Here is a 25,460-nt window from a genome sequence, read left to right as displayed (position 1 = left end):
AGAATCCATGTTGAAGGGGAACCTGTAAACATCACAGTAAAAAACGTGGCTGTAAGGTGGTACAGAGATTTGGGAAAATTACACCATTAAAGGTGAGACTAAAAGTAAAATGCCAAGGAGAGAAAAAAGTAAAATCCTTCTAAAAACTTATTACATGTAAAAATACTCAGTCTAATACTACCAAATTAGTATCACCTGTGAAAATTTAACAAGTTACCATCCAAGTAACTTGCACGAATATACTGCGAGAAGCACAGTTTGAAACACAACACACACACATAAGAGGTACAGCAAGTATTCCTTAAACACATAAATCTTGTAAGCCCACTGCAAATCAGGTCAACAGTGTGGACAGCGTGAAGACTTTCCGAACAGTCAAAACAGAGTATTGACTTTGCCCCTTTAAGGCCGACTGCCAAGAAGCAGGTCTATTTAAAATGCTTCCCAGGAAAAATTACCAGAAAGCTACCTTCTACCTAGAGGAGGAGTAAAAGAACAAAGAAAAAGGAAAAATTAGAAACAAATGTTTAGTTTTCTAAATATAAGGAAAGGACAGAAGGTAGATCCTAGAGAGGGAAGGTAAAATTTTCAGGTAACAAACACTTTTACTGACCTGCCTTCTAGTTTTTACCCAGGATGAAGGCCTAAGGAGAACCCTCCTCTACCAGAGGGTGTGACTAACTCCTGGATGATTACCTTGATATGAAATCTAGAGCTCACCGAAAGGTGGTGGCACATTTTAACTCGAAGCAGAAGATCTACCATGTGGGCTCTAAGTCTAGCCTAACACAAATAAGAAATATGAATATCAAATTCGTTCTAATAACCCAGAGTGTTTCGTCTATTTGTTTCTAAAACAAATCAGGATTCTTTTTACAAAGATAAACATCAACTATGATGTGTATAAAAATAATGGAAAATAAACACAGGACACATATTATAACAGATTCATGTATACATGGTAGACAGGTAACATCCAAATGGACTGTGCTCTACAACAGAAAATAATTTAAAACAATTACAGAGATATGAATTAGGTGAAGCACAAACTGTCAATATGAACAGTTAACAAAAAAAGGTATTTCTAATACAACAGTTTGATATATTTTATTAAAGAATCACACTTGTTCAAATCTTTGCCTAGAAAAGAATTATGCTGCCTCCAAAAAAAGGAAAATTTTTAAACCCACTGAACATGACATAATGATTATGATGCTGCAGAGCTGTGTGGAGTGAAACATCCAACACAGATTTAGAAATAGCACATCTATACATAGTTTGTAACCACAGTAAAAATCTACTGTCCCATATTTCTAAATTCTGCCCATTACATTTGGAAGAAAGTGATATTTACCACTGGGCATCTATCCAGTTTCTTTTGGACAAAAATGTAGAAATAGGATTCCAGAAAACTCAATACATTATTAAACATTAAGGCAATTTCTCCCCATGAACTGAAAATGCATTCTAGAGCCAGAAGTTCAGCAGAGTCCACATTTCAAATCTAATCACATGAATGAAACTCCAACACTAGGCCAAAAGCAATGTTAACATTGTTAAAATGCGACATGGCATGAACTTTTCCACCCCATTTGTTTAGCAGTTATCTGTGAAGAATCACCATGAAGTTTTCATTAATTCATTTTTGTAAACACGTGCTTGATAGACATTTCTCTGGGCAATGTCGCAGCAACATAAAAGAATACACACACAAAATACTGAATTCTGAAGTTCAACATAACATTTTTGAAAAAAGAAAATTAATTTAGACTTTAGGAAAAGGTTTAGGAGGAAAGGGAAAGAAAAGTGAGTAAAAAAATAGAAATTATTCTCAATTTTTATTTAGAAAAAGTAAAGAGTCTAGGGAGTACTAATTAATGAAAGCGATTCACTGTTTTATTTCCTTTACCAAACTCATGCTCATAGACTGATATGATAAAGCAGATTTTTAACCATGTGTTTTAATGACTCATCATTTTCCCTCCTTACACTTCCTAAAGATTATTTGACTGTTGGAAACTAAAGACCACAATCTGATTTGCAGGTTAAATTCGTTCAGGCGAAGAACACAGGTACCCCTGCCTGCAGTTTCTCCAAGATGACAGAAGAGCCTCCAATCCACCACCACCGTCACCACCCAGACTCTCACAGGATCCACTTTATGACACTAGCTGTTTTACAGTTAAAATCTCTTTAAAGTAATCCTGGACATTCAAATATTTTTGTATTTAAAAAAAAAACTCCCATCCTATTGCTGAAAATTACATACCTAGTCTAGCTCTTAAGTCCTTCCTTAAATCTAATCCTTTCTGCTCCCTGAATTTATTTATACCATCCATGGCGCTAACACTTTTGTTGTCTTCTTCTACATTACTTTCTTCCCTGTATCTCTTCAAGAAAACAAGTCCAAAGTTCTCTACGCTTTAATCTGTTTTCTACAGTTTTTCTCCTTTCCTTGCTCTTGTAGCCAATAAGCAGAATATCCCCTAAGGCAGTGCCTCTCACATTTAATGCAGTGAAGGACAAGGGGTTTTTGTTTGTTTTTTTGTTTTCTTGATCTATTATAGACTGACATTTTTGTAAAACACAGTAAAATAAATTACTACATAATTTAAATGGCAAAAAGAACTCATACAAAATATAAGCCCATAGAGATCACTTTTGGATATCACAGCAAAATGAGATCACAGCAAAATGAGATCACGGCAAAATGAGATCGTTATACAAGTCTCTAGAAAAGATTCTTTCGTTCTTGAGCTCAACTTGTCACCAACCAGGAGCAGACACTTAGTATGCAGATGTCAGTTTGAGCACAGTATTCTGAGGAGCACTGCCCCAAAGGCCTTGAGGTCCTGTATTTTGTTATCCTTAGTTATTTGCTCTCCATCCCAAGTCCTCCTTTAAAACTCCTCTGCAGTTACTACTGTTCCCTCTAGCCCATTTGGGAATCTAATCTCCCTTGTTGCCTATTCTAGTACGAGATACACTAGTTAATTTTCTCTTCTGATAACTAATGAAAACACTCTCGTACTCTGGTCTCTTCCCACCTCTCTGGCAGAGCCTCCTCTCCTCGCTCCTCTCTTCTTCGCCTTCTGCCCTTCCCAGCACCTTAGTCTGGTGTTCCACACAGCTCCACCCTTGACAACTTGCTTTGCTTCCTCTCTCCACTTAGATCTTATTAATTTCCCTGATTTCAACTATGACCTCTAAAAATCCAGTTTCTAACCTCTAGCTGAAGATAGGGTCAGGTTCTCTCACCAATGCTCTCCTCTCACATGGACACTGTTACTCAAATTCAGTATTCTTCCAACTCAGATCCTGAAATATTTACCCAAACTTTCCGCACTGTCAGGTTCTGCAGTTGACAAGCTAAGGCAAAACAAAGTTTCTTCTCAAAAGGTGCCCTAGCGCATAAGCTTCGAATTCAGGCAGCACTAGGTTTAAACTCTACCATGAATAACTACATGCTAGGTCGTCCCTCTAAAATTCAGTTTCCTTATGTGAAAATCTGGTGTGTATCATCACACCTACTTCATAGCTCTGCTGTTAAAATGAAGTGAAATAATGGATGTGAAATGTCTGGCACACAGAAAACACTCAATAAATGTTATTGCTGTTGTCATTATTATTAAGATTAACCTCTCCGGCAGTGACTTTTTACTTGTATTAAACTACAAATAATTTTCTCAGAGTTGCTGATCTGTCTTTAGATTGGACTTAGGGCAATTTGTTAGTCACTTTTACTCACTATTGCTATGACAACATGAAATTAGAAATCATTAATAAAGAGTGTTGGAAAATGGCTCAGACATTGCATTAAGTTAAATAAACTTGCAAGTTGGAAGTACAGTAAGGTAACAGCTGACGCACACTAAAATGCACTCAGTTTCCAGCACAGCCACTAACTAGCTACGTGATTTTGTCCAGTCACTTAATCTCTCTGTGTCTCAGTTTTCTCATCTGTAAAATCAAAATCCAAATGCAGAATTTATGTCCTTTTCATCTATTACCTCTTTGAGGTACAATTATCTTTTTAAACAGAAATTATAATGAAACACAGACTCTAAATATGAGTTTTATCTCAAACTGACTTATTCAAAGACAAAAACACTGCTATAATGTTTTAAACAAAAAGTAGCCTAAAAAATGTAAACCCAAATATGATGCAAAATATTAAGAGCCAAAGAAATTATTGTTTCTTTAAGGGAAAAAAAGGAGATTTTATAATTTTTTCTAGTTTGGCACTTTGTTCATAAAATACACAAACAAATAAACATAAAATCCAGGCTAATACATTCACTGATTACAAACTACTGTTTGTTTTGAACAGAGGGCCAGTGTTTCACCATTTAATGTCAACAGTTACCACTGAGCACACACACACTATGTGATCAGAACTATGCTAAGCATGTCACACTTACTAGCTCACTTAATCCACACACAGAAACCTATGAAGGAAGTTGTATTTCCTATCAGCTGACAGATGAGAAAGCTGAGCATCCCAGGTTTGACTAATTTCCTCAAAATCACACTAGTGGGGAGTGGCAAGCTAGAACACAATACCAATCTGCAAGGCTCCTAAATCTAGTTAAACAGTTCACCATACAGCCCCAGCCCAAATAAGCTCCATGCACATTAACAAACCCAGCTGTACAAAATAATGAAAGAATTTTTAAAATGGGAAACTATAAAAGACTAGACAAAAAATGGCATCCATGGAAAAGAGAATGAATGTGCACAACAAAAAAAGGAACCCACCTTCATGACCTATGACAGATCTGGAAGCTGTCTGAAAGCTAACAATGCCCGCCACATTGTCATTGGCCAAAATGTTCACTGTGACGGTGTCGGAGCTGGGCGAAATCCGACTTCCGCCTTCGGTGTACACCAAACCAACGATGATGCTCTCATCATCCTCGGGCTCAGTATCATCCAAAATGGTTAAAATGGCTGTCTTTTTGGTTTCACCTATAAAGAATTAATGGAATAAAACCTAAGTAAGAAAAATCATCAACAGAGAACTTATAAAGGCCCAAAACAACTTCTTTCAAAAAAAAGTTAAGCAAAAATACATGAGTGAATTACAACAGTTCAGTATCATAAGCAATATAGTTGCCACCATAAGCAAATGTTATATGTTTATCTCTATCCTCTTTCACATATAAGACACTAAAATTTCATTAATATGGATAGACTGTGAAAAGGACATTTTGAATTATATAAAGGGTAGAATTATTTCAAAGAATCATGGTTTTACTTCCTGGTCTTTAGCCCAGAACAATGACCTAGGTAGGGGAAGAGGTTCTAAAGCATCTTCTGTTTAGAAACAGCTCCCTCTAGGAGAGTGGAGTCTCATTCTCATTTCGGTGTTAAAACTGAGAACGATTTTCAGGTAATCAAGCTGATACTTCCCTGAAAGACCAGGAATGCTTAGGGAATAGCAGTCAAAATGGGAAACAGAAACAGGATGATTAATTCTGAGCTAAAGAACCCGCCTAAATGAGGTAAGTCTTCCAGAAGCCAGATGAGATGACACCATCAGATACCAGTTTGCAGGCTGTGGACCTTAAAGAAAAGAGGCAGGACCAAGAGTGCCTCCAGAGAGCACGGATTATCTAAGAATTTAGGTTGGCTATAAACTATAGGCCATTTTGTGTGAGACTAAAGTTACAACTCATGGTAACACTAATTTGTATAATGCCATTATTTTACATGATAACTTCTTTGTAGTTACCAAAGTCAGTAAAAAACCTAACTTTAAATTTTCATCTCCACTCCCTCCTCATTAAATTTTCATTATTTCCTTTGAAATAGGGAGAAATGTTACCAATCACCAATCTGTGGATCCCTCCCCCACAACAAGCATATCATTATTCCACTGTTACCAAAACCAATTACTAGAAAATAACCATTATAGAAAAGTTTTATAGTATTTTTAAATTTTTCTGTAAAATATAATGCTTATTAGATGTTTCAAAAAGTATAATCTACATCCATCATGACCCCAATTACTGTTTCCAAAAAAGTATATGCATTAAAAAGTTAAATGATAAAAGATGCCATGAATTGCTCTAAGATATAAAATTGTGAATGACATTTACTTCCTCATTTTGTTGAATAACCTTAAGTTTTTATGAGTATACATTACTTTTCAACCAGAAAAACAGTATGTTAAAAAAATATATAAAATTTATAATTGCCCAAATCAGGATTTAAACAATGATTTCAGTAAAAATATCTTTCTCCTACTCAAAGAAAACTATATTAAATATATGAAATTTTGAAATTTTCAAGAATTAGATGACTCAAACAGCCTTGGAAAAGAATCAGTGAATCTGACCCTAATTCTAACTATTGTCCAAGTTCTCTATAATTTAATTGTTCACGAAAATGTAAAACAGTGTTCCCATCCAAGTCTAAGGACAGTATTATAAGTTGATCTATCACTAGGCCTAATTTAACATGAATGAAGTAAGCAAATTTATACTATTTATACTTACAAATGATTCTCTTTGGAGGTTTATCCTGATTTGTCTAGTGCATATGAAAAAGCTTCCCAGTTAATACTCATTTTCATAGCTACCAATACTTCTTACCCACATGTCTGGTTGTAGATACATGGCTCATTCTTGTAACTTCCTTTTCAAAAGTAAAACTTGCTTTACAGATGGCCTCTACATTTCCTTAAAGCCTCTCTACCACAAATAAAAAGGATAAAATTCACACATTCCCTAAAAATCTTCTCTTTTTAATAAACTACAAAATACACATGGCAGGCCCTATCAGTCTACATATATCAGTATACATATTAACAAGCAAATTAACTTCCATTTTTTTTCAAAACTATCATGCACTTTTACATATCAGCAAGAGTGTACACAGTTAGAATTCATACGAACATTGTCATAAAAACTGACTATAATGACTTTGTCAGGGAGAACTGAAATCCATTTAGAACATCACTCACCTTCAGCAAAAGTCAGAATGTCTCCAGCACCTATAAAATCTAAACCTTCAGTAGCTGTTCCACCAACAATACGCCATTCAACTGTCACCTGACCCAAGCTGCCCCCTGTCCTGTGGATCATCATCTCCACTGTGGCTTGGGGCTGCTCTTGAACTTCGACATATAAGCCATCTTCTGAGGTATTGGGGCTAATACTGTAGATCACAAACACTCCAAAGGCATCACCATTTAATGCTATGACAACTGTAGAAGTATTTGGCTGTCCTATGGTTGGCAGGTTTTTAAAACTGGCTGTGATGTTCATGAGATGAACTTCAAGGAGAGAAATTAGGAAACTCTCATCCATCTCTGGGAAATCGTCGGGAAGAACAGAAACTGTGAGATTTGCAAATTCATCACCTTCCAGCATTATGGCCCACTGCCTTGTCATGGGCTCATAGTCACTACCAGCCACAGCCTGACCGCTAAAAAGAGATGCTACCCTGGTCATGTTTTTCTTGTAGGTCCAAAAGTCTGAGCCGTTAACAGTTGGGGTGATCCATGATGTCACCCAAAAACACTGGGGGCCTTCAGAAGCACTAAAAAAGGAAAACGCTGAGCATGCATGTTCTTTGAGGCACAAAGTGGCACAGGTATACTGGGGTTCCCCCACTGCAGAGACATTCACCCACGTCCTCCAATGTAGATCAGGCACCCCTTGAATTGGCGGTTCATAGTAGGACAGTAAATCTTGACCTTCCTCAACCGCAAGGGCCACTACATCAATGTCGGAAGTACTGTAGAACAGCAGCAGCCGACCAAAGTGCCCTCCGCTAAAACGTGGAGCGACAATTAAAAGACAGGTTAAGCACTCAAAGCAATCTAGGGATTACATATAGCGAAGAGAATGCTGATGGTGGTTTTCACTCTTTTTTTTTTAAATGTATCAAGTACTAGGACAAGCATAACTATGTGTCTTAATCACATTTGTCTTTCACATTATTTTCTCTCATGTAAGGATACCTGGCTAGTTTTTGATCAAACAATACTTATTTTTAACCAAGCTACAGAAGTATTCTGGAAGATATGCAAATCATAACCATTACAGAATTTTCAAACAGAATTAGAAAATGGATCTTCATTGCCAGATTTCACTGGAAAAAAGTAACAATGATAACAACAGGAGTACATTTTAAGGAAATGTAATTATTTGCCACAAGGTCAAAAGACCACATATTTTCTATTTCTGAAGGAGGTCAGTGAACTGTATGCTGCCTCAGAAAAGAAATGCAGAAAAAACAGAACCTGAAAATCAACCACTTTATATGGCATCTGAATGTTCTTTAACTTAGAAGCTAGTTGTAGTTAAGCTCTAATTCAAACAAATCACAGATTAAAGCAATGAATTTCTGGGGTTGGAAAGCCCTATGATGTATAATCCATTTCACTAATAATAGGTATGATAAACACAATGAGCTTCTTACATTAAGAGGCATGATTCAATTAAACAAACTATAATAACCTATAAAATAATTCACATTACATAAAAACTACCAAACTTAAATTACTTAACTGATCCTTGCCCACCACCCCACAATTCCCATCATCCCCACAGACACAAGTAGTCATCTCATATACCTTCTCCTGACAGTTATGTTAGCACAGGAACTTCTCTCCAGAGGCTCTTGAACACGATAAACCGACTGAACAAAGGCTACCGTACCGTAAGGATTATCATTGGCAGGAATAATAATATTTGCCACTCGATCTAACCCAACAGTACCTCCACCAGAGGCATCAGTTAGTTGCATCTGGATAACCTAAAAATACAGTGAAAACTTCCTTAACAGAATCTTGGCTCTGAAATTAGAATAAAAATGATGCAGGAAAAAAATCAATAATATCCATTCAAATACAGAACAAAATGGAGTGCAATATAAAGAAACCTCTCCATTACATTTACAAACCCAGCATGTAACAGAATAATCCACCACCAACTTTAATAACAGAGCATGATTACACATAAGAAATACAGGCTGTTCAAGTTTCTTAATATGCTGTTATATAATCTTGTCAATCAATTTTAAGATGCCTGTTTATGTTTATCACTTCAATAATACACTTTTATATCCTATACCTTTTTTCGCTTAGGGAAAATACTGCATGCGTGTTTTGTGAATAGTTAATTTATTATGCTTTATTTCCCACATTCTCATAAATGGAAATTCTCTGATAAAATTTAAACCAAAAAAATATGATTCACCTAAATTTAGAAAAAAGAAAAATGTTTTGTATGTATTAACTAATATCTAATATTTTAGAAGTGAATGACACAATTAGCATTCAAATGAAATTTTATGGACTTATCTTCTATGAAAATTTGACACTCTTAAAGAATATATGCTATTAAGTATAATTTTATGAGATCTAGGTTTTAATAATACTTGAATTTCATAAAATAAAATGATCTTCAGCCAATATATGCTAGTGATGAATCAATTTTCCCACTAAGACTCTACCTGCCACCTTGCTTCTTCAACTTGAAAAGCAAATATCAGGAAGATAAATCTAGCATGGTATTTGTCACATAGTTAATTCTCAAAATTGTTGAAGAATAAATAAATGAGTGGAAAATCAAAATCTACACTTAATTAAGACCGACTGGCCCACACTCAAGCCAAAAGGGAGTCTGAATATAAACAAATTAAGAGTTTATATGGAACAATACAGCAAAACTTATGACAGATTATATATATATTGAATCATTAAAGCAAAATATTGAAAAATATGTAATCGTAACCAAAAAAATTCTTATACTAGTAAACTGTTATGTGTACAAGATCTATTTCTAGAATATTCTTGCATTTGTTGTCTGTAAGGATCACTTTCACAGTACCAAATTTGAACATTCTTGCAAAAATAATTTACTGGACACCTCTATAAATGTCACAGTAACAGTCATCTGTTCTAGTCACTATAAGACAAGATATAATTCACAGTGTCATTCTAGACTAGCCATTCCTCTCACCTCTTCAATCTCCGGAACGTCGTCAGCCAGGACCTCTAACAACAAGGTTTGAATGGTTTCCCCAGGGGCAAAGGTCACATTACCTGAGACAACTCGCAGGTCGCCAGTAGCAAGCTGTCCATTAATGGTGGCAACCCACTGAACAGTAACATTGCCGAGTGTCCCAGAATTTCGAATTATTGGCAGGTTTACCTTCACTGAGTTAAACTCAGGTTCCTCAACAATAAGTTTAGTAGTCTGAAAACCTAAAGGGCAAAGCAGAGTTAATTTCAATTACAATGTGAAACCAAGTCAAGGGAGAGCTAACCAATTGCCATCCTATAGTCGATTCTTTTGTCCCCTGAGCAATCTAGGAAGCTAAACTCCACAAAATCAGGGAAACATGCTGTGACACAAGTTGGTCAGGCCTGTCAAATCTTCCAAATTATTTTTCATTATGACAGAAGCAGAAATCATAAACTCAGATGCCCACGGGGGCCAGGCATATACCAGTCAACGTGAAGTGGGTCTGGTGAGTTCTGTGGCTAACTGCATAGTACAAGCCTGGCAGTTGGCATTTTGCTTCCATGACTGATGGTATGCAGGAAAGGGGGCTTGATGTTGCCAGATTATTCTATTATGAAGAAAGCCCAGAAATTAAGAAAGTTCTGTGAATTAAATTAGTTTTTTAAAGATTCACCAAATACACCTAGGAGCCAGATCTGACCTAAAAGCCTAAGTGTGATTTCCAGATTTTTGCTAGGAGGTTGGTTTCTTTTTTTAATGGCAACTAACCACTGCTAGTACACAAGTGTTCTATGTGTCAGTGACAACAGGTTAAAAGGAAACATGATCAAATCAATTCTGAGTCACTAAAGATAAAGAAATGTACACAGACAAGTATACATTGTCTGAATCTATGCAAACAAGTAAAAGACACAGACTAGTCTCATTACCAAATAATCCATAGGGGTCATCAGAGGCTTCAATGATAATGACCGCCTCTGTTAACGCCCCTAGTTTGGCTCCTCCTGTTGTCTCATTAAGCAGTTGCACAAGAAAAGATTCTTCCAACTCAGGGTAGATGTCATTAATGATATATATTGGCACGGCTTTACTGGTTTCCCCTTCTAGCAAGACCACATCTGATGAAGCTATACTATAATCTTCACCTACAAAGACAAAAAGCAAAATGCTAAGACTTATTTTAACATATGACAATCAACATCCCATATATGAGGGAAATACTATGACATACTACATTTCATGGACATACTTCAAAAGACTTTTTTGAGGATACTGACTAGATTTATTCTAAACAATATTTTATCTCTCTTGCAAGAAAAAATAGGTTTGATACGACAAAAATAATGAAAAAGACATCCTGAGTATTCAAGTTCATGCCTTCATTTCTTTTTTTTTAAATATTTTTAACTTGTTATAATTTATTTATTTTTATTGTAGTCAGTTACAAGGTATCAATTTCTGGTGTACAGCACAATGTCCCAGTCATGCATAGATATACATTCATTTTCATATTTTCATTAAAGATTATCACAAGATACTGAACACAGTTCCCTGTGCTATACAGAAGAAATCTGAGGGGGTTTAAAGTCTGTTTTTATATATAGTCATGCCTTCATTTTTAGAAAGACGTTTACATAATCTGTTCTATCTGCTACATACACATGTAAATGATACAAATATAGACACAGACACATAGACAAGGATACAGATATGCACAGAGTGTCATTCATTACCACAAAATGGCCCATTATCTACAGAATTCTAAAAAAATGTATGCCATACTTTTAAAACAAAGAACAGAACTAGAATTCTGATCTCATTAAGGAGATAAATCACACTGTTGCACAGAGATGGACCTGTTAGCATCATCAATCCTATTAACTGGAAACTATGGACTTTTCAACAAAGTTGAATTAAAAGCTGCTACTACACCACTCAGGGTGGTCTTGTCTCTGGCCAAACAGTGAAATGAAAGGGAAAGAGGCTTCTTAAGGAGCTTGGGGGCTAATTTCCTAAAACACTGTTCAATTCTCACCATCTATCAGTGTATAAAGCCCCCTATAGATAGGTATTCCTCTGGGCTTCCAACCCCAAATGCATTTGCATGTGCGTGCATGCGCGCGCACACACACACAACTTAGAGACTAGGTGAGTCTGGTTTATTGTGTTTTCAAGCAAGTATCATATGCAGATGATTTATTTCAAAAAACCAAGTATATTATCCCATCCATTCACACTTATGTCCTTTGAGTACATACTAGAAAGATTCTAACTGAACAGCTCCTAGGCAAATCTCCCTCTACATGCTGTAACTGCACCACCAAAGAAGGCAGTCTCCTAATGTTTGCATTAGGCAATGAAATCCTTTTGCTTAAAGGTAAAACAGTTAATGCTAATCATTACCTCTACCACATCCTTCATAAATAAACAATCCAGATAAATGGGCTGAGAGACAAGACTGTTGCCAAGCACTGCAATCATGGCTGCACATTTTATCCTGCATTCCCTGGTATAGTTTACACATGAATTCCTTCCAAAAAGAGAAATCCTAACAATGCTTTAAATTTCACTGGTTTGCGCATATCTGGGTCATCATAGCTTTTAATTTGCCAACAGCTTTCACAAATTCTACAAAAACAATGTCAAATATACAAAACAAAACTCTAGATTTGTGCCTTTAAAAAGATGCAAGAGTACTATTGTTTTCTGGTTGACTTCTCTAACTACATCTTTGAGTGGCTTTGTTAATCAAGGATATAATTTCCCTCTTAAACACTCCACTGCTCCTTAGCTGTCCTTTCTCACCAGCTATCGCAGTTACTGGCACAGCTTTAAACTTCACAGAAACATCTGCAAATGTTCCTCCTGTTCTAGTCACATTGATAATGGGTCCAACATGATTTTCTGCCACTCGAACCACCGGTACGGAGAGCTGAAGAATTCCAAACGCATCATCATTGGCAGTGATAATTAGATGAGCAATAGTTTCGACCTTGGGCCCAAGGCGTGGAGAATTTGGAACTGAAAGACAGAAGAAAAGCTAATATATCAAATTCTAAGAACTGGCCAAAAGTCATCAAGAAGCCTCAGCAAGATCCAGCAGCCAAATGGGATCATCATTTTGTGCTTTCTCTCTACTATTTACATTAAAAAATAGCCATCCATTTCTATGAGCCAGCACTAATCTAGACACTAGGGGTACAGAAATAGATTAAAGAGAAAGTCCCAACTCTCTGGTAGCTTCTACGGAGATTTTTATCACAGAATCCTTAGCAAAAGAATATTTGTTTGTTTGTTTATTTAAAACAAGTATTTATTACCCTACAAAGATAACAAATTTTAATAAGCACTGAAAATTTGTCAAAAGGTAAAAAATGATTAGAGTAGAATTCGTCATCACTCTGCATAATATTACAACAGGTAATGATGAAACCTACAAAATTATGCTCTTCTAATTAGTTACCAGCATGCTATAAATTTTTAAAACAGCATTTCAGTTACAAAGGTGAGTAGGAAAGTAATTTAGTTCCCCAAAGGCCAGCTGCAAATCACCACACACTAATTCGATCACTGCCTCTCCCTGCTTCAAGGCCCTCCCTCAATAACCTTCTCTCCCTGCCCCACTTGGGTTAATAAGTCACTCAGCTACCTTGTCCAGAAAGCAGAATGGGCTTCAGTGCGACCTCAACACTGCCAGAATAGAATGCGCTCCCTTAAGCTTGTGAGGGCATGCATTTAAGCCTGTGCAAGGAAAGTTGGGTCGGTCAGACTCCGCCGCCGAACGTCCAGTGCCCAGTGACGCAGCAATACTATACCGCATGCGCAGGCCCCATGTATTGGTACGAAATCACTTGTGCTGCGCAAGCGCGGTGGATACCCCACGTGGTTCACGTAGCTGGCTAGGTGCCGGCTTTGGCGGGCGGGACTTTCTGCCTCCGCTGCCGCCACTGCAGCCTGTGGAATCTCCGCAATAAAGACACGTCAGAGGCACCTACGGCTCCAACAGTGTTCCTCGCCCGCCAAGTCTGTGAACCCGCCAGGCCTCGAGTACCTGCAACACAGCCTACTTTTAAGACTCCCTTCTTACTTTCCACTGATCGTAGAGAAAGCAGAACTTATTTTGAAGTCATTTCACAAGACTTTTCACAAACTCTCCCTGACTTATTCTCAAGACTCATTTCCAACCAGCACCCTTGTCAAAACAATATAAAAAGTAAACTTTCAACACAAATGAAGCATCAACAGACTCTTATTACAAGTACACAATTCTGAGTTCATATTTAGAACATCTCTAACAATGTTGGTATGTGGAAGTATGTGATAATGAATAAAATTTAACATTTTTCAGACAATTTAATCTGAATACAAGCAATGACACCATTTAATTTCAGTGACAGAGGCCCCGACTGTGCTAAATTATATCACAGTTAAAACCATAAACTATAAATCAATATAACATAATTAAATTCAACTAAATTAGAAAAAAAGAGCAGCAACCCAGAGCAAGCAGATGACATTTCGTGAGTGTGCACCATCTGACAGGCATTATTCTCAGTACTTTCTTGCATTAAGTCATTTGCTTCCCACAGCATCTCTATGTGGTAGGTAACACTGTCCACATTTCACAGATTAGGAATCAGGGGCACAAAGATGTTGATGAGGTCAGCTAAGGCATTATACTAGGACCTGGTGGACACAACTGAGATGCATTCTGTAAGGGTTTGTCTAATCCTTGCTCCCAATATGCAATTCCTCATCAAACCAGGGATAAAACCATCTATCCATGACTGCTCCTCCTGCCCCATGCCTGCTCATCACCAGTCTTCTCACACTGCTCTCCTGAAAGCTGGTGATGACAGAGTACAGAGACCCTGTCAGCCCTACACTGGCCTTTTAAAGTGTGAGATGATATCACCCAAATTTGCGCTTAATTTTTCTTTTTTTTTTTTTTCATTTTTAACATTATTTTCTTTCTAATGCTTTTAATTGTTTTTTAATTATGTCACGTCATAGCTTATGCCTATTCTGAACTCCACCAAGCATGCTGCCTGGTTCTAGAAACATATTAAGCATAAAATACACATGGACTGTTTCTCCCATCCCACAGTGCATTGATATTCTGCATATACCACTTTATTAATAATAATTGTTCACATTTATTGAATGCTTACCACATGTAGGACACTATTCATTTTCACACATAATTATCGTATTTAAGTCCCATAAATTCTGTATTATAGATAAGGAAACTGGGGCTTTAAAAGTTTATGTGCAACAGCTTATGACTATACCTGTGAACATAAGTTATCTGACACCAGCACCCACAGCCCTCAGACACTGCTCTATGTGATCCTCGCTTTCAGTTTTATTTCTAGCTCACTCAGTAAACTGTGAGTTCCCTGAAAACTAGGCTATATTTTATAATTTTTTACTTAATAAGACTAATTACTGGGTTTTATTTCAATCTATTTATTATTATAACTGATCCTAAATTTTGCTAAGAAAAAAATGGATGGGTTATTGTGTAAGAATTTTAATCTGGACTATAACCCGAAAATTTAATGTTAGCAATTGTCCTAAAAAGTAAATTTCCTTCTATAACCATGGACTACAATTACATTGCAGGCAAGAACGTTGCCCACTATACAATATATTCATCCAGCAGTTACAGTAAGGTAAAGAAATTTACTTGTAAGAAACCTTAATCTATATGGCAGAACACAGAACACATGCAGATCTTAAAATCTTACTCTTTGGACTATTTAATTCCAATTTCTTTAAGAAGGTTTTATTATATTATTCAATATATAAAACTCATTTAATATATTTTATTTATAAATATTATTCTAAAACTGATATTAAATTGATATTAAATTAATATCACCAATCTTTCTTCCTTTTCTTGTTATCTCATTCCAGGAAATCTAAATTTTTCTCTTTATTTAAAAACTCCTTTCTAAAGTTCTTTGTCTTCTTAGAGAAATGTGACTAATGAATAAACTGTGGAGCAGTCACTGCTTTCATTTTCACGAGCTCAGGCCCTGCTCTCTCCTAGTAGCCCCCCAGTCTCTACAATGCTACTGGGCCACAACCCCAGTGGAAATGGCTGCTACTTTCCCCATCCCTCATCCTTATCCCCAACCAGTGCCTTCTTCTCAGCTGTCACAATGACCAACAAAATTTCCAGGACTTCTTACTACTACACGGCCCTGGCCCCCTTCCTTTATGCAGCTGCCAGATCTAGTGCTCATCACCCATACAAAGAGACTGTTGGTTAAGGAATCTTCCAGAGTGGATCAGCACAAGAAAGACTCAGGATCTTGCTACCAGTACTGTCCTTGGAATCACCAGGTTGATTCCAGAATGTTTTGGAAGCTACGATATACAGTAAATAGTACTAGAGGTCAATGACACTGTATTACATAGACACTTCTAAAAATTTAGTCTGGGAATGCAACAGACTTTTAAACATGATTTCATGTTTTCAACTGTCCCACTGCCATTTGCCTTATACATACACTTTAGTAAGAGGATGCTTTCAAAGTTAGAGCTTACTATCTTTGTGTAATTTTCTACCATACCAAATTCTTAATTTATTGTTTCAGGATTCTTACCCCTAATAATAATAGCAACACACTAATGGTTACTTACTTGGGCGATTCTGTACTTTCTCTATTAAAGCAGAGTTGAGTAGTTCAATAAACAAAGACTCCGACCTTTCTGGTTCATCGTCATCCAAAATTGAAATAGTCATTGTTGCCTCACTCTGATTGGCTCTGAAAAGAGCAAATCCAGAAGCTGGTATATAGTCTTTCCCTTGAGTTGCTCTGGCTAAATTAGGTGGAAAATAAGGCAGTTTTTCCATATCATCCAGTGTTGCATACGTGACCATGACTTTTCCCAAGAGGCCTTTTAACCTTACTATTAACAACGTGATGTTCTGTGCGGCTTCCTCCACTTTAATAGGTCTGTTTTTCTCAGAAAAGATGAAGACCCCACACGGGTCATCACTAGCCAAAACTGTTAATGTGGCATTAATACGAAGTCCCAGAGTGCCACTGGAGACACTGAGGATGGACACAGAGAATGCCTTATCCAGCTCTGGGTCTTCATCAGGCAGTATTTCCACTGTGATGTTGGCGCTCTTCTGCCCCATCTCAAATGTGACGTTGCCAGAGGTGATGGCCAGATCACCATCAGGATCAGAGTCTATGCTCCAAAGCAAAGTCACCCGAGACAGGGCTCCATGACTTCTCATGATCTTTAAAATATTTAATATTAAAATATGTTAAAGGAAGAGGTTTGCACATATAGAATGATAACAGGATATTAAATTTTTATTGTTTTATATAAGCTGTTGTCGAGAATCCAACATTCTTAAAGACAATGTACTACCCATCTTTGAAGACCCTTAAAAAGTGATTACTTAAAAAGTGATTACTATATGGACTATTTTTAGCTTTTAACTAAACTACAGCTGTATCATTTCTGCAACTATAACATACATTAGTAACAAAGCAAATATAATTAACAACATATTATATTTAAGCACATTCATGAATATGTCTACATTTACTGCAAAGAGGTATATACTTTATTGCAAGGAATAGACGAATGATGGTTTTCTGAAAAATTAGCCATAAAACTCACTTTTAAAACAAATTATATTTAATAGTATGTAAAATATAATATGAAAAACAAATTCACCAAAAAATGTAACCTCACCCAAGATTATATAAAATATATTTAAGAAGGAAGAAATGCTTTCAACAACAGTATATTAAAGGAGGAAAAGCCTAAAAAAAAAACCACTTCAAGTTAAGTCCAGACTAAAAGTAATTTTTATTTATACTTAAAATGTGAGTGTTGGCTAAAAATAAAATTCAAGATAGGAATTTTACAAAACTTGATGCTTTCCCTTAATCCTTCTTTTTTCTTTCTTGAGTAATTAGTTATCCTTTCTAAAGGTGTTGAATTTACTCCACAACAGTTTACAGAAGATCTGCCATAGGAGTACAGAAAGGATATATTTTGAGTTATTTGTCTTCATCATTTGTAGAAAATCTGAGGAAGCTGAGCAAACTTCTAGCTCCTCTGAATTATTTAACAATCGACTCCTACTTAACTTCCACTGGAACAAAGCAGAGTAGACACACACACACATACCACAAAGGGGTGTCATTATTGCTGTTAACAAATTTTGTGGATTTTCTTTCCCTCTGGGAGAGATAAAAGACAGGATTTCATCTCTCTTCCCAGTTACATCAGCATGGTTATGTGACTTGATTTGACCAAAGAAGGTAGATGGAAATGCTATGAATCACTTCCACAAAGAAGCTGAAGAGCCAGTGTGCAGTTCCCACATCCACGTCTCCCTTCTCCATGAAGCCAGTTGAGATGTAGTCTCTGCAATCTTCAGCCCTGAGTGATGGATGACTGCCACCTTAAGGTGGACGTATACCATGAGTGAAAAATCAATCTCTGTTGTAGTAAGCCAATGAGATTTTGGAAATGTTTCTTCCCATCACCTATCTGAATTACTATATAAATCTATGCAGTACATCTCCACTGTATTCCTAAGAGTCAGGAACCCTCAAAATCATAAAATGAGTTTGTATGCAAAACAAAACAAAGACAAATGTCAAATCACTGTTCAATTATCAATGAACTGTCTGTGCCACTGGACTCATTCCCCTCCACTTACACAGAAAAAATCTACCCCAACACAACACAATAATACAATGTTCAAAGAACAGAAAGTGTCTAGGACTGGAGGAAAAAAATGTACTCACATTTAATACAACAGTGCTGTACCCATCTTCTGGTTCAGTTCCATTGACGAAGAGTGACTCAGGACTAAATTCAAATACACCGTGAGCGTGGTCAGAGGCCGCGATGGTGACAATAATTTGGGAAGCCACTCCTAAACTGGCTGCATGAGTAAGTTCCAAATAAATGTTAATCAGTAATTTACAAACCAAAGGAAAAAGCAAGGAACAACTTACTGAAAAGAGTTGTACCATTCACTGGGTAAGGTTCTAATTTGTTTTAGAAAAAAAGGCGGACACAAATGGCTGTCACACATATTCATGCTTTTATGACCTTTCTCTGTTTTGGCACCAACGTGATACACAAGTGCTGCATAAGCAGTGGACATGAATAAGGAAAACTTGTTTTTCTTTTTCTTCTCTATGAAAGAGAACATTCTCCCACATAAGTCTATGAGGAAAGTCTCCCACGACCTTTACTGACCTCAGAAGAACATGAGCCAAAATGACTCTTACCTTTAGGAAACAGTAGTTTCCCTATGATTTCCTTAACCTGACTGTACAGACTCTTGGTTTCCAAGCGTGCATTAATTCTAGGCCTATTTTTCATCATATTATATTATAGATCTACATCTCCCGGTCTCAAAGAGTCCAAGTCCTCTAACTAAAAAGATGCCAAGACTTAAAGAAGTATTTTACTTTTTCCTAAGAAGTATGTTCAACTTTTCCGTTGTATTAATGGATGCAGACAAGAAAATAAACAATCCCAAAAGAAGGAGAGTAATTAAATATCGAAGTTAAAAGAGGCACTGATGGAAGTCAGGAATGAGAGGGGTGGGAACATGAGTTCTGAAACTAGAGTATCAAACCTGACATTCGGAAAGAGGAATTCTCTTAGGTAATCTTTTTAGAGAATCTTTTTGAGAGTCTGAAAGAGTTCTCCCTAAAGAGAATAAGTATTCTATGTATTCCCCCTTAATACGAAAAAATATTTGCGATAAAAAGCTGAATCAGGTTTGTATATGAATCTAATTCAAAAGGCACCCTTTTTTTTTTACTATTTCCTCCCATTAATAGGCAACTTATTCTCCCCATTTATTTTCTAATTTCCCTTCCCATTTGTTTTGATTAAAAGCTGCATATAAAGACCCATTTGTGTTTTTTGGGTTTTGGGGGTTTTTTTAACATTTTTTTTATAGAGTTAAAGTCATTGTACAATGATGTGTCAAGTTCCAGTGTAGAGCACAGTTTTTCAGTTATACATGAAAATGCATATTTTTATTGTCACATTTTTTTTCGCTGTGAGCTACCACAAGATCTTGTATATATTTCCCTGTGCTATACATTATAATCTTGTTTATCTATTCTACATATGCCTGTCAGTATCTACAAATTTTGAAATCCCAGTCTGTCCCTTCCCACCCGACCCATTTGTTTTTGTAAAGAAAATCAGTATGATACATTTTACACCAACATATAAATGTTCTATTTATCTCCTTTTCAGGTATTCAAAACTATGTAAAATGTTTTTCAATAATCACTTTTGTAAATGATACCAAGCAAAATTTCTATTACAATTGGGATCAGGAAACTGCATTAGATTCATACAAAGAAGAGTCTGGGCTTTGGAGGCAGGCAAGGACTTCATTCTGACTTTATCACTTTCTAGCTGGGTGACGATAACATGGAACAAATAATACTTCATAAAGTTGTTGTACTGGTTAATGAGAGAAAATATATCATGGACCTTCACATAGTAGGTATCAATAAATGGTTAGTATTGTTGTCTCTAAAAAGAAAAGTTAAAATGCAAAATAGTAAAGGACCTTGGAACAGCTGCTTACCATGTTTGCGAATAGTTGGAAGGAAGAATTCCATGTCCCCATCACCACTACCACTGCCATCAGCCCTAAAGAGATCAGTCCCTTCACAAGGAAAAATAGACAGAGACACAACCCACACAACATACATTGACACAAAGAGAAAATTGAGAGCTCTTAAAACATATCCAGCAAAGAGGAAAATACAGTAATATTCACCAAATGACATGCATTGTTCCATAAAAACCAGGTTCAGTGGTGACAGTACAATATTAGTCAAGTTAACCAATTTAGGAAACTTTCATTCAGAGCTTCAGGAAATACTCCAGGTAGGCTGTAACTGGCATTTCCAATTTCTGCCAATTTATCTCTGGTTTTATTTTTAGATTTTCACTTATAACAATGTAAATTGTATTAACATTTTTAATATTTTTGTGCATATAACAGCTTATACTCAGGCCTGTACGCATGTGACAGTCACTTTAACACTGACAACAACCAACTAAAACTTTGTTTCCCTCCAGCCACACATTTAAATCCCCACAATGTTTACCATTCTCAGATCTGATCACCCTTTTGCCACTGACATTTTGGAAAGAACCCTAGACAAGTAGTCTAAAAACCCTGCTTCAGCCCTGGCTGCAAGAGATACCAGCTATAAAACCTTCAGCACATCACTAAACCTCTTGGTGCCTCATTCTTCTTACCTATAAAAGGCACTTGCTGCCTTGTACAGAAATTCTCTAAAGATCAAATAAATAATAATGTAGAAAATTAAGTACCCTGGCAATACATAAAGACTATAATAAAGAGAAAGTGGTTTTAACTTCACTTCCAATACATCTCATACGCCAACCATTATTTCACCAAGCGTTTGCAAACAAAGAAGACAGGGAGGGCAGCAAAGGCCACAGTGGAAAAGAAGAGCTAAGAGAAGAGAGACCACATGCACACCTTCTACGGGATCTCTGATTGACATGCTTGTTTAAGATCTGCCCTGCTCTCCCCTCAAAAGGACTGTGATACATCAGACTTGAGAATTTGTGGCACCCAAAACCTGAAATTATCTTAGAGACTTACAAGAGGGAAAATGGATTTCAGGGACTGTCCAGTGCATGGCTTTGCTTCCATATTAACCACAAGTTGTGAGAAAGAGAGGCGAGGTTTAACACCAAAGTGCTCTGGTTAGCATAAAACATCTACTCAGGCGGCTGTCATATGTAAAATCGGTTTTATAGACACAACAGTGTGGAATAAGGGTTTCTCCCCTGACCCGCAAAAGAATTTAGCTCTACAAACCATTTCACATCTTAGGCAGGCCCAGCTATGACTCGAAGACCAGAGGCCAGCGTCTGGATTCCTTTACCTCCAGTCCCGACTCAAGGTGGGCAGGATCAGATTCTCTGCCAGTATTGCCCACTTTAGAAACTGCAAGATTGGTTTTCAAATGAGCAGTCATGCCCAATTAACAATGCATATTCTAGAGATATGGGAAGAAGTTTCTTCACAAAATCACAAGTATCACCATGATCACAAATATCACTCTGGGACAATATTTGATGTTCCTTATTAATCAATAGTAGATACTGATCACTAACATGTTATTTATTACACAGGTATTTTTAGCTATAAGTGATACAAAGAACAACTTTTCATATATTTTATAGTGACCTTTGATTCATGAAATCTTGTCATGAAAATAATGATTTGGAGATGTGAAGACTTGTCTCCGGAAGACAAGCAAGGCTGGTATTTTGACATGCCACCTGCCAGACAGGTTGTCCAGCATGTTTCTACTGTTTTATGCAGTCACCATACTGAGGTGCTGTATAATCACTTCTCTGGCTTGGCCTCCTTTCCCTTCTCCTGGGCTGTGGGAACACAGGGAAGGGAAATGTGGAGAAATTTTGCCGTGCTTACTCCAAAGTCTCACTACATACCAGAAGACAGTGTTTCTGTCCTATCCAATTTCTCCCTCTGGATGGCTTATAGAGTATTATGATTTTCTTCACCAAAACATGAAAATAATAATAAGGTAACAATATCAGGTTTTGTAATGGAAGAGACTGCCCTAATGAATACCATACCAATGCTCAATTTCTTATATTTATAAAGGTAGCACGGCACACATCTCATGTAGCACCTGATAATCAAACACAGTGATACTTCTGCAAAAATACATATATAATAGTTAACCTAAGAGTGATAAATAAATATTATAAATAGCTATTCTTCAATGCAGGTGAGTTTTGCCACAAAACGGATTTTTGACTCCAAAAATCTTTGATAATCGAAGCTTTCTGAATATCAGAATTGAGGATAAGGTATTGTTAACTGTTTTATTGACAACCACCTCATAAAAGATCACCTAAAGGGACTAATAATTTTACCTGTCTGTACCTGTGCTACACCTGGAGCTAGCTCTAGAGGAGCTACCATGAAATTGAAATAAGGGAGAAGGGAGAGAGGTGAATTTAGGGGCACCTGCTCTGAACAATAACTATAATTTGGTGATTTAGCATATTTAAACTGTTTCATCGTAAAAGCACATCTACTTTATGAAAAGACCAATGGGTAATAAAAGGGGGGAAACCAGAACAATAGGTTAAATCAAAGGAACATATTTTTAATAGAATCTACTACTATCATGATGAATGGACAAGCAAATATTTGATATTTTTGAGTCACTGGTCTTACCTCCTCCCTCCAAGTTTAACAACTCAACTTTAAAAGATTTCTCCAATTCAGGGATAGAATTATCAGTGATGTTAACAGAAATGTACTTATATCTTTCTCCTGGTTGAAATTCTAAGGTGCCAGCAACACTCTGAAATATAAATAGAAGATTTATCCATTAGATTATAATTATTCTATACATGAATGTGTAAAATGAGAATGTTTACTATGTCCTAAATTGTATACATACTGAAATAGATGAACATAAGCAAAATATAAAATGGAAAACACTTAAGTGGATATGAATAATGTTCAATATAATTCTAAATAAATATTCTTCAATGAAATAAAGTAGGTGGATTTTTATCTCTCTTATTTGCCTATTCATCAAAAAAGCAGTCAAGGAAAATGAGAAACCTGAATAGGTGACATCCACAAATTTCTAATGAATTGATTGAATGAGATGCACAGAATTGTCTTGACCAAGTTTACTTAGAACTATTCAAATTATATCACTGACAAACTTAAATACTCAGTGCACAATAATAATGGCATTTTCATTCTAAAAATTTCTCCTAGCAATAATAAATATCAATATATTGGGCATTAATCTTTCCTTGATTATACTTGCAATCACAATTCACAATATAGATTCCTCATCAGAAAAGTTCACAACTCTAAGGAAAATGAAACATTATTTAAATTCAAAGTCTTAAGGCCCTTTTTTTCTCCCATTATTGAATGTAAGCATTTTGCCCTCAAGTGATGAGAATGAAATTTAAAGCTGTTTAAATGTTTCTAGGGTTAGCTTGTGTGGACAACTATATTTCATCTTGTAGAGCAATTAATGATCCTACAGCTAAATTGAGGAACCCAAGTACCAATCACTAATCACTCATTTATTAACTTTTTTCAATATCTTCACACAGCATATGCATGGCACCATTTTAGACACTTGGGATTCAAAAACAGCCAAGACAAATCTCTAGTTTCATGAAAACATTCCAGAAGGAGTATTCAGCATGGAATAGAAAACAACTGCTATAAAAGGCACACAGTTAGCTCATGAAAAATGAGTGGTTAATTTTGCCTAGAGTATAGTCATCAGAGAAGTAATTCCACAAGTCTTACCGACAGAAATAATAGCACTTCTGTCGACATGGTTTACTGAATATTTTAAGCCTACTGTCGAGAACTACTTCTCAGGAAAAAAAAAAGATTCCTTTCAAAACATTACTGCTCATTGACAAGGCACCTGGTCACTCAAGAGCACTGATGGAGATGTACAGTGAGATTCACATTGTTTCCATGCTGCTAACATAATGTCCATTCTGCAGCTCACAGATCAAGAAGCAATTTTGACTTTCAAGTCTTATTATTTAAGAAATACATTTTGTAAGGATATAGCTGTCATAGATAGTGATTGCTCTGATGGAGTCACCATTCTAGATGTCATTAAGATTCACGACTCGTTGGAGGAGGTCCAAATTTCAACAGTAGCAGAAGTCTGGAAGAAGTTGATTCTACCCCTCGCAGATGACTTTGAAGGGTTCAAGACTTCAAGGAAGTTACTACAGATGTGGTGGAAGTAGCAAGAGCAGTAGTATTAGAAGTGGAGCCTGAAGATGTGACTGAATCGCTGCAATCTCAGCGTAAAACTTTAGTGGATGCGAAGTCGCTTCTTATGGATAAGCAAAGAAAAGCAGTTTATTGAGATAGATTCTACTCCTGGTGAAGATGCTAAGAAGACTGTGGAAATGACAATAAAAGGACTTAGAATATTATATAAACTTAATTGATAAAGCAGCAGCAGGGTGTGAAAGGATTGACTTCAATTTTGGAAAAGTTCTACTATTGGTAAAATGCTATTAAACAACACTGCATACTATAGAGAAATCACTTATGAAAGGAAGAGTCAGTTGATGTGGCAAATTTCATCGTTGTCTTATTCTAAGAAATCCCCACAGCCATCCCAACCTGCAACAACCACCATCCTGATGAGTTAGCAGCCATTAACACTGAGACAAGACCCACCATCAGGAAAAAGATTATGGCTTGCTGAAAGCTCAGATGACAGCTAGCATTTTTCAACAATAAAGGATTTTTAATTAAGCTATGTACATTGTCTGTTTAGACACAATGCTGTTGCACACTTAACAGACTACGGTATAGAGTAAATAAAACTTTGATACACACTGGGAAACCAAAAAATTCAT

At 36.4% G+C, this 25,460-nt stretch overlaps 1 protein-coding gene across 2 annotated transcripts in view; it reads right to left on the bottom strand.

The window, feature by feature from the left end:
* The window catches only part of ADGRV1 (adhesion G protein-coupled receptor V1), a 471,359-nt gene that overhangs the window by 357,795 nt on the left and 88,104 nt on the right, over positions 1-25,460 (bottom strand). For both annotated transcript variants that reach the window (XM_064482395.1, XM_064482396.1), the window contains 10 exons: positions 23,266-23,395; positions 20,593-20,673; positions 18,773-18,912; positions 16,632-17,241; positions 12,786-13,001; positions 10,910-11,125; positions 9,975-10,219; positions 8,585-8,766; positions 6,968-7,779; positions 4,759-4,968 (listed from right to left, as the gene is read on the bottom strand). In XM_064482395.1, the coding sequence (XP_064338465.1) occupies positions 4,759-4,968; positions 6,968-7,779; positions 8,585-8,766; positions 9,975-10,219; positions 10,910-11,125; positions 12,786-13,001; positions 16,632-17,241; positions 18,773-18,912; positions 20,593-20,673; positions 23,266-23,395 (2,842 nt within the window). The remainder of the gene's footprint in view (positions 1-4,758; positions 4,969-6,967; positions 7,780-8,584; positions 8,767-9,974; positions 10,220-10,909; positions 11,126-12,785; positions 13,002-16,631; positions 17,242-18,772; positions 18,913-20,592; positions 20,674-23,265; positions 23,396-25,460) is intronic.

The sequence above is a fragment of the Camelus dromedarius genome, chromosome 3 (assembly GCF_036321535.1).
Source record: "Camelus dromedarius isolate mCamDro1 chromosome 3, mCamDro1.pat, whole genome shotgun sequence".
NCBI lineage: Eukaryota > Metazoa > Chordata > Mammalia > Artiodactyla > Camelidae > Camelus > Camelus dromedarius.
This window is presented reverse-complemented; position numbering and strand designations above follow the sequence as displayed.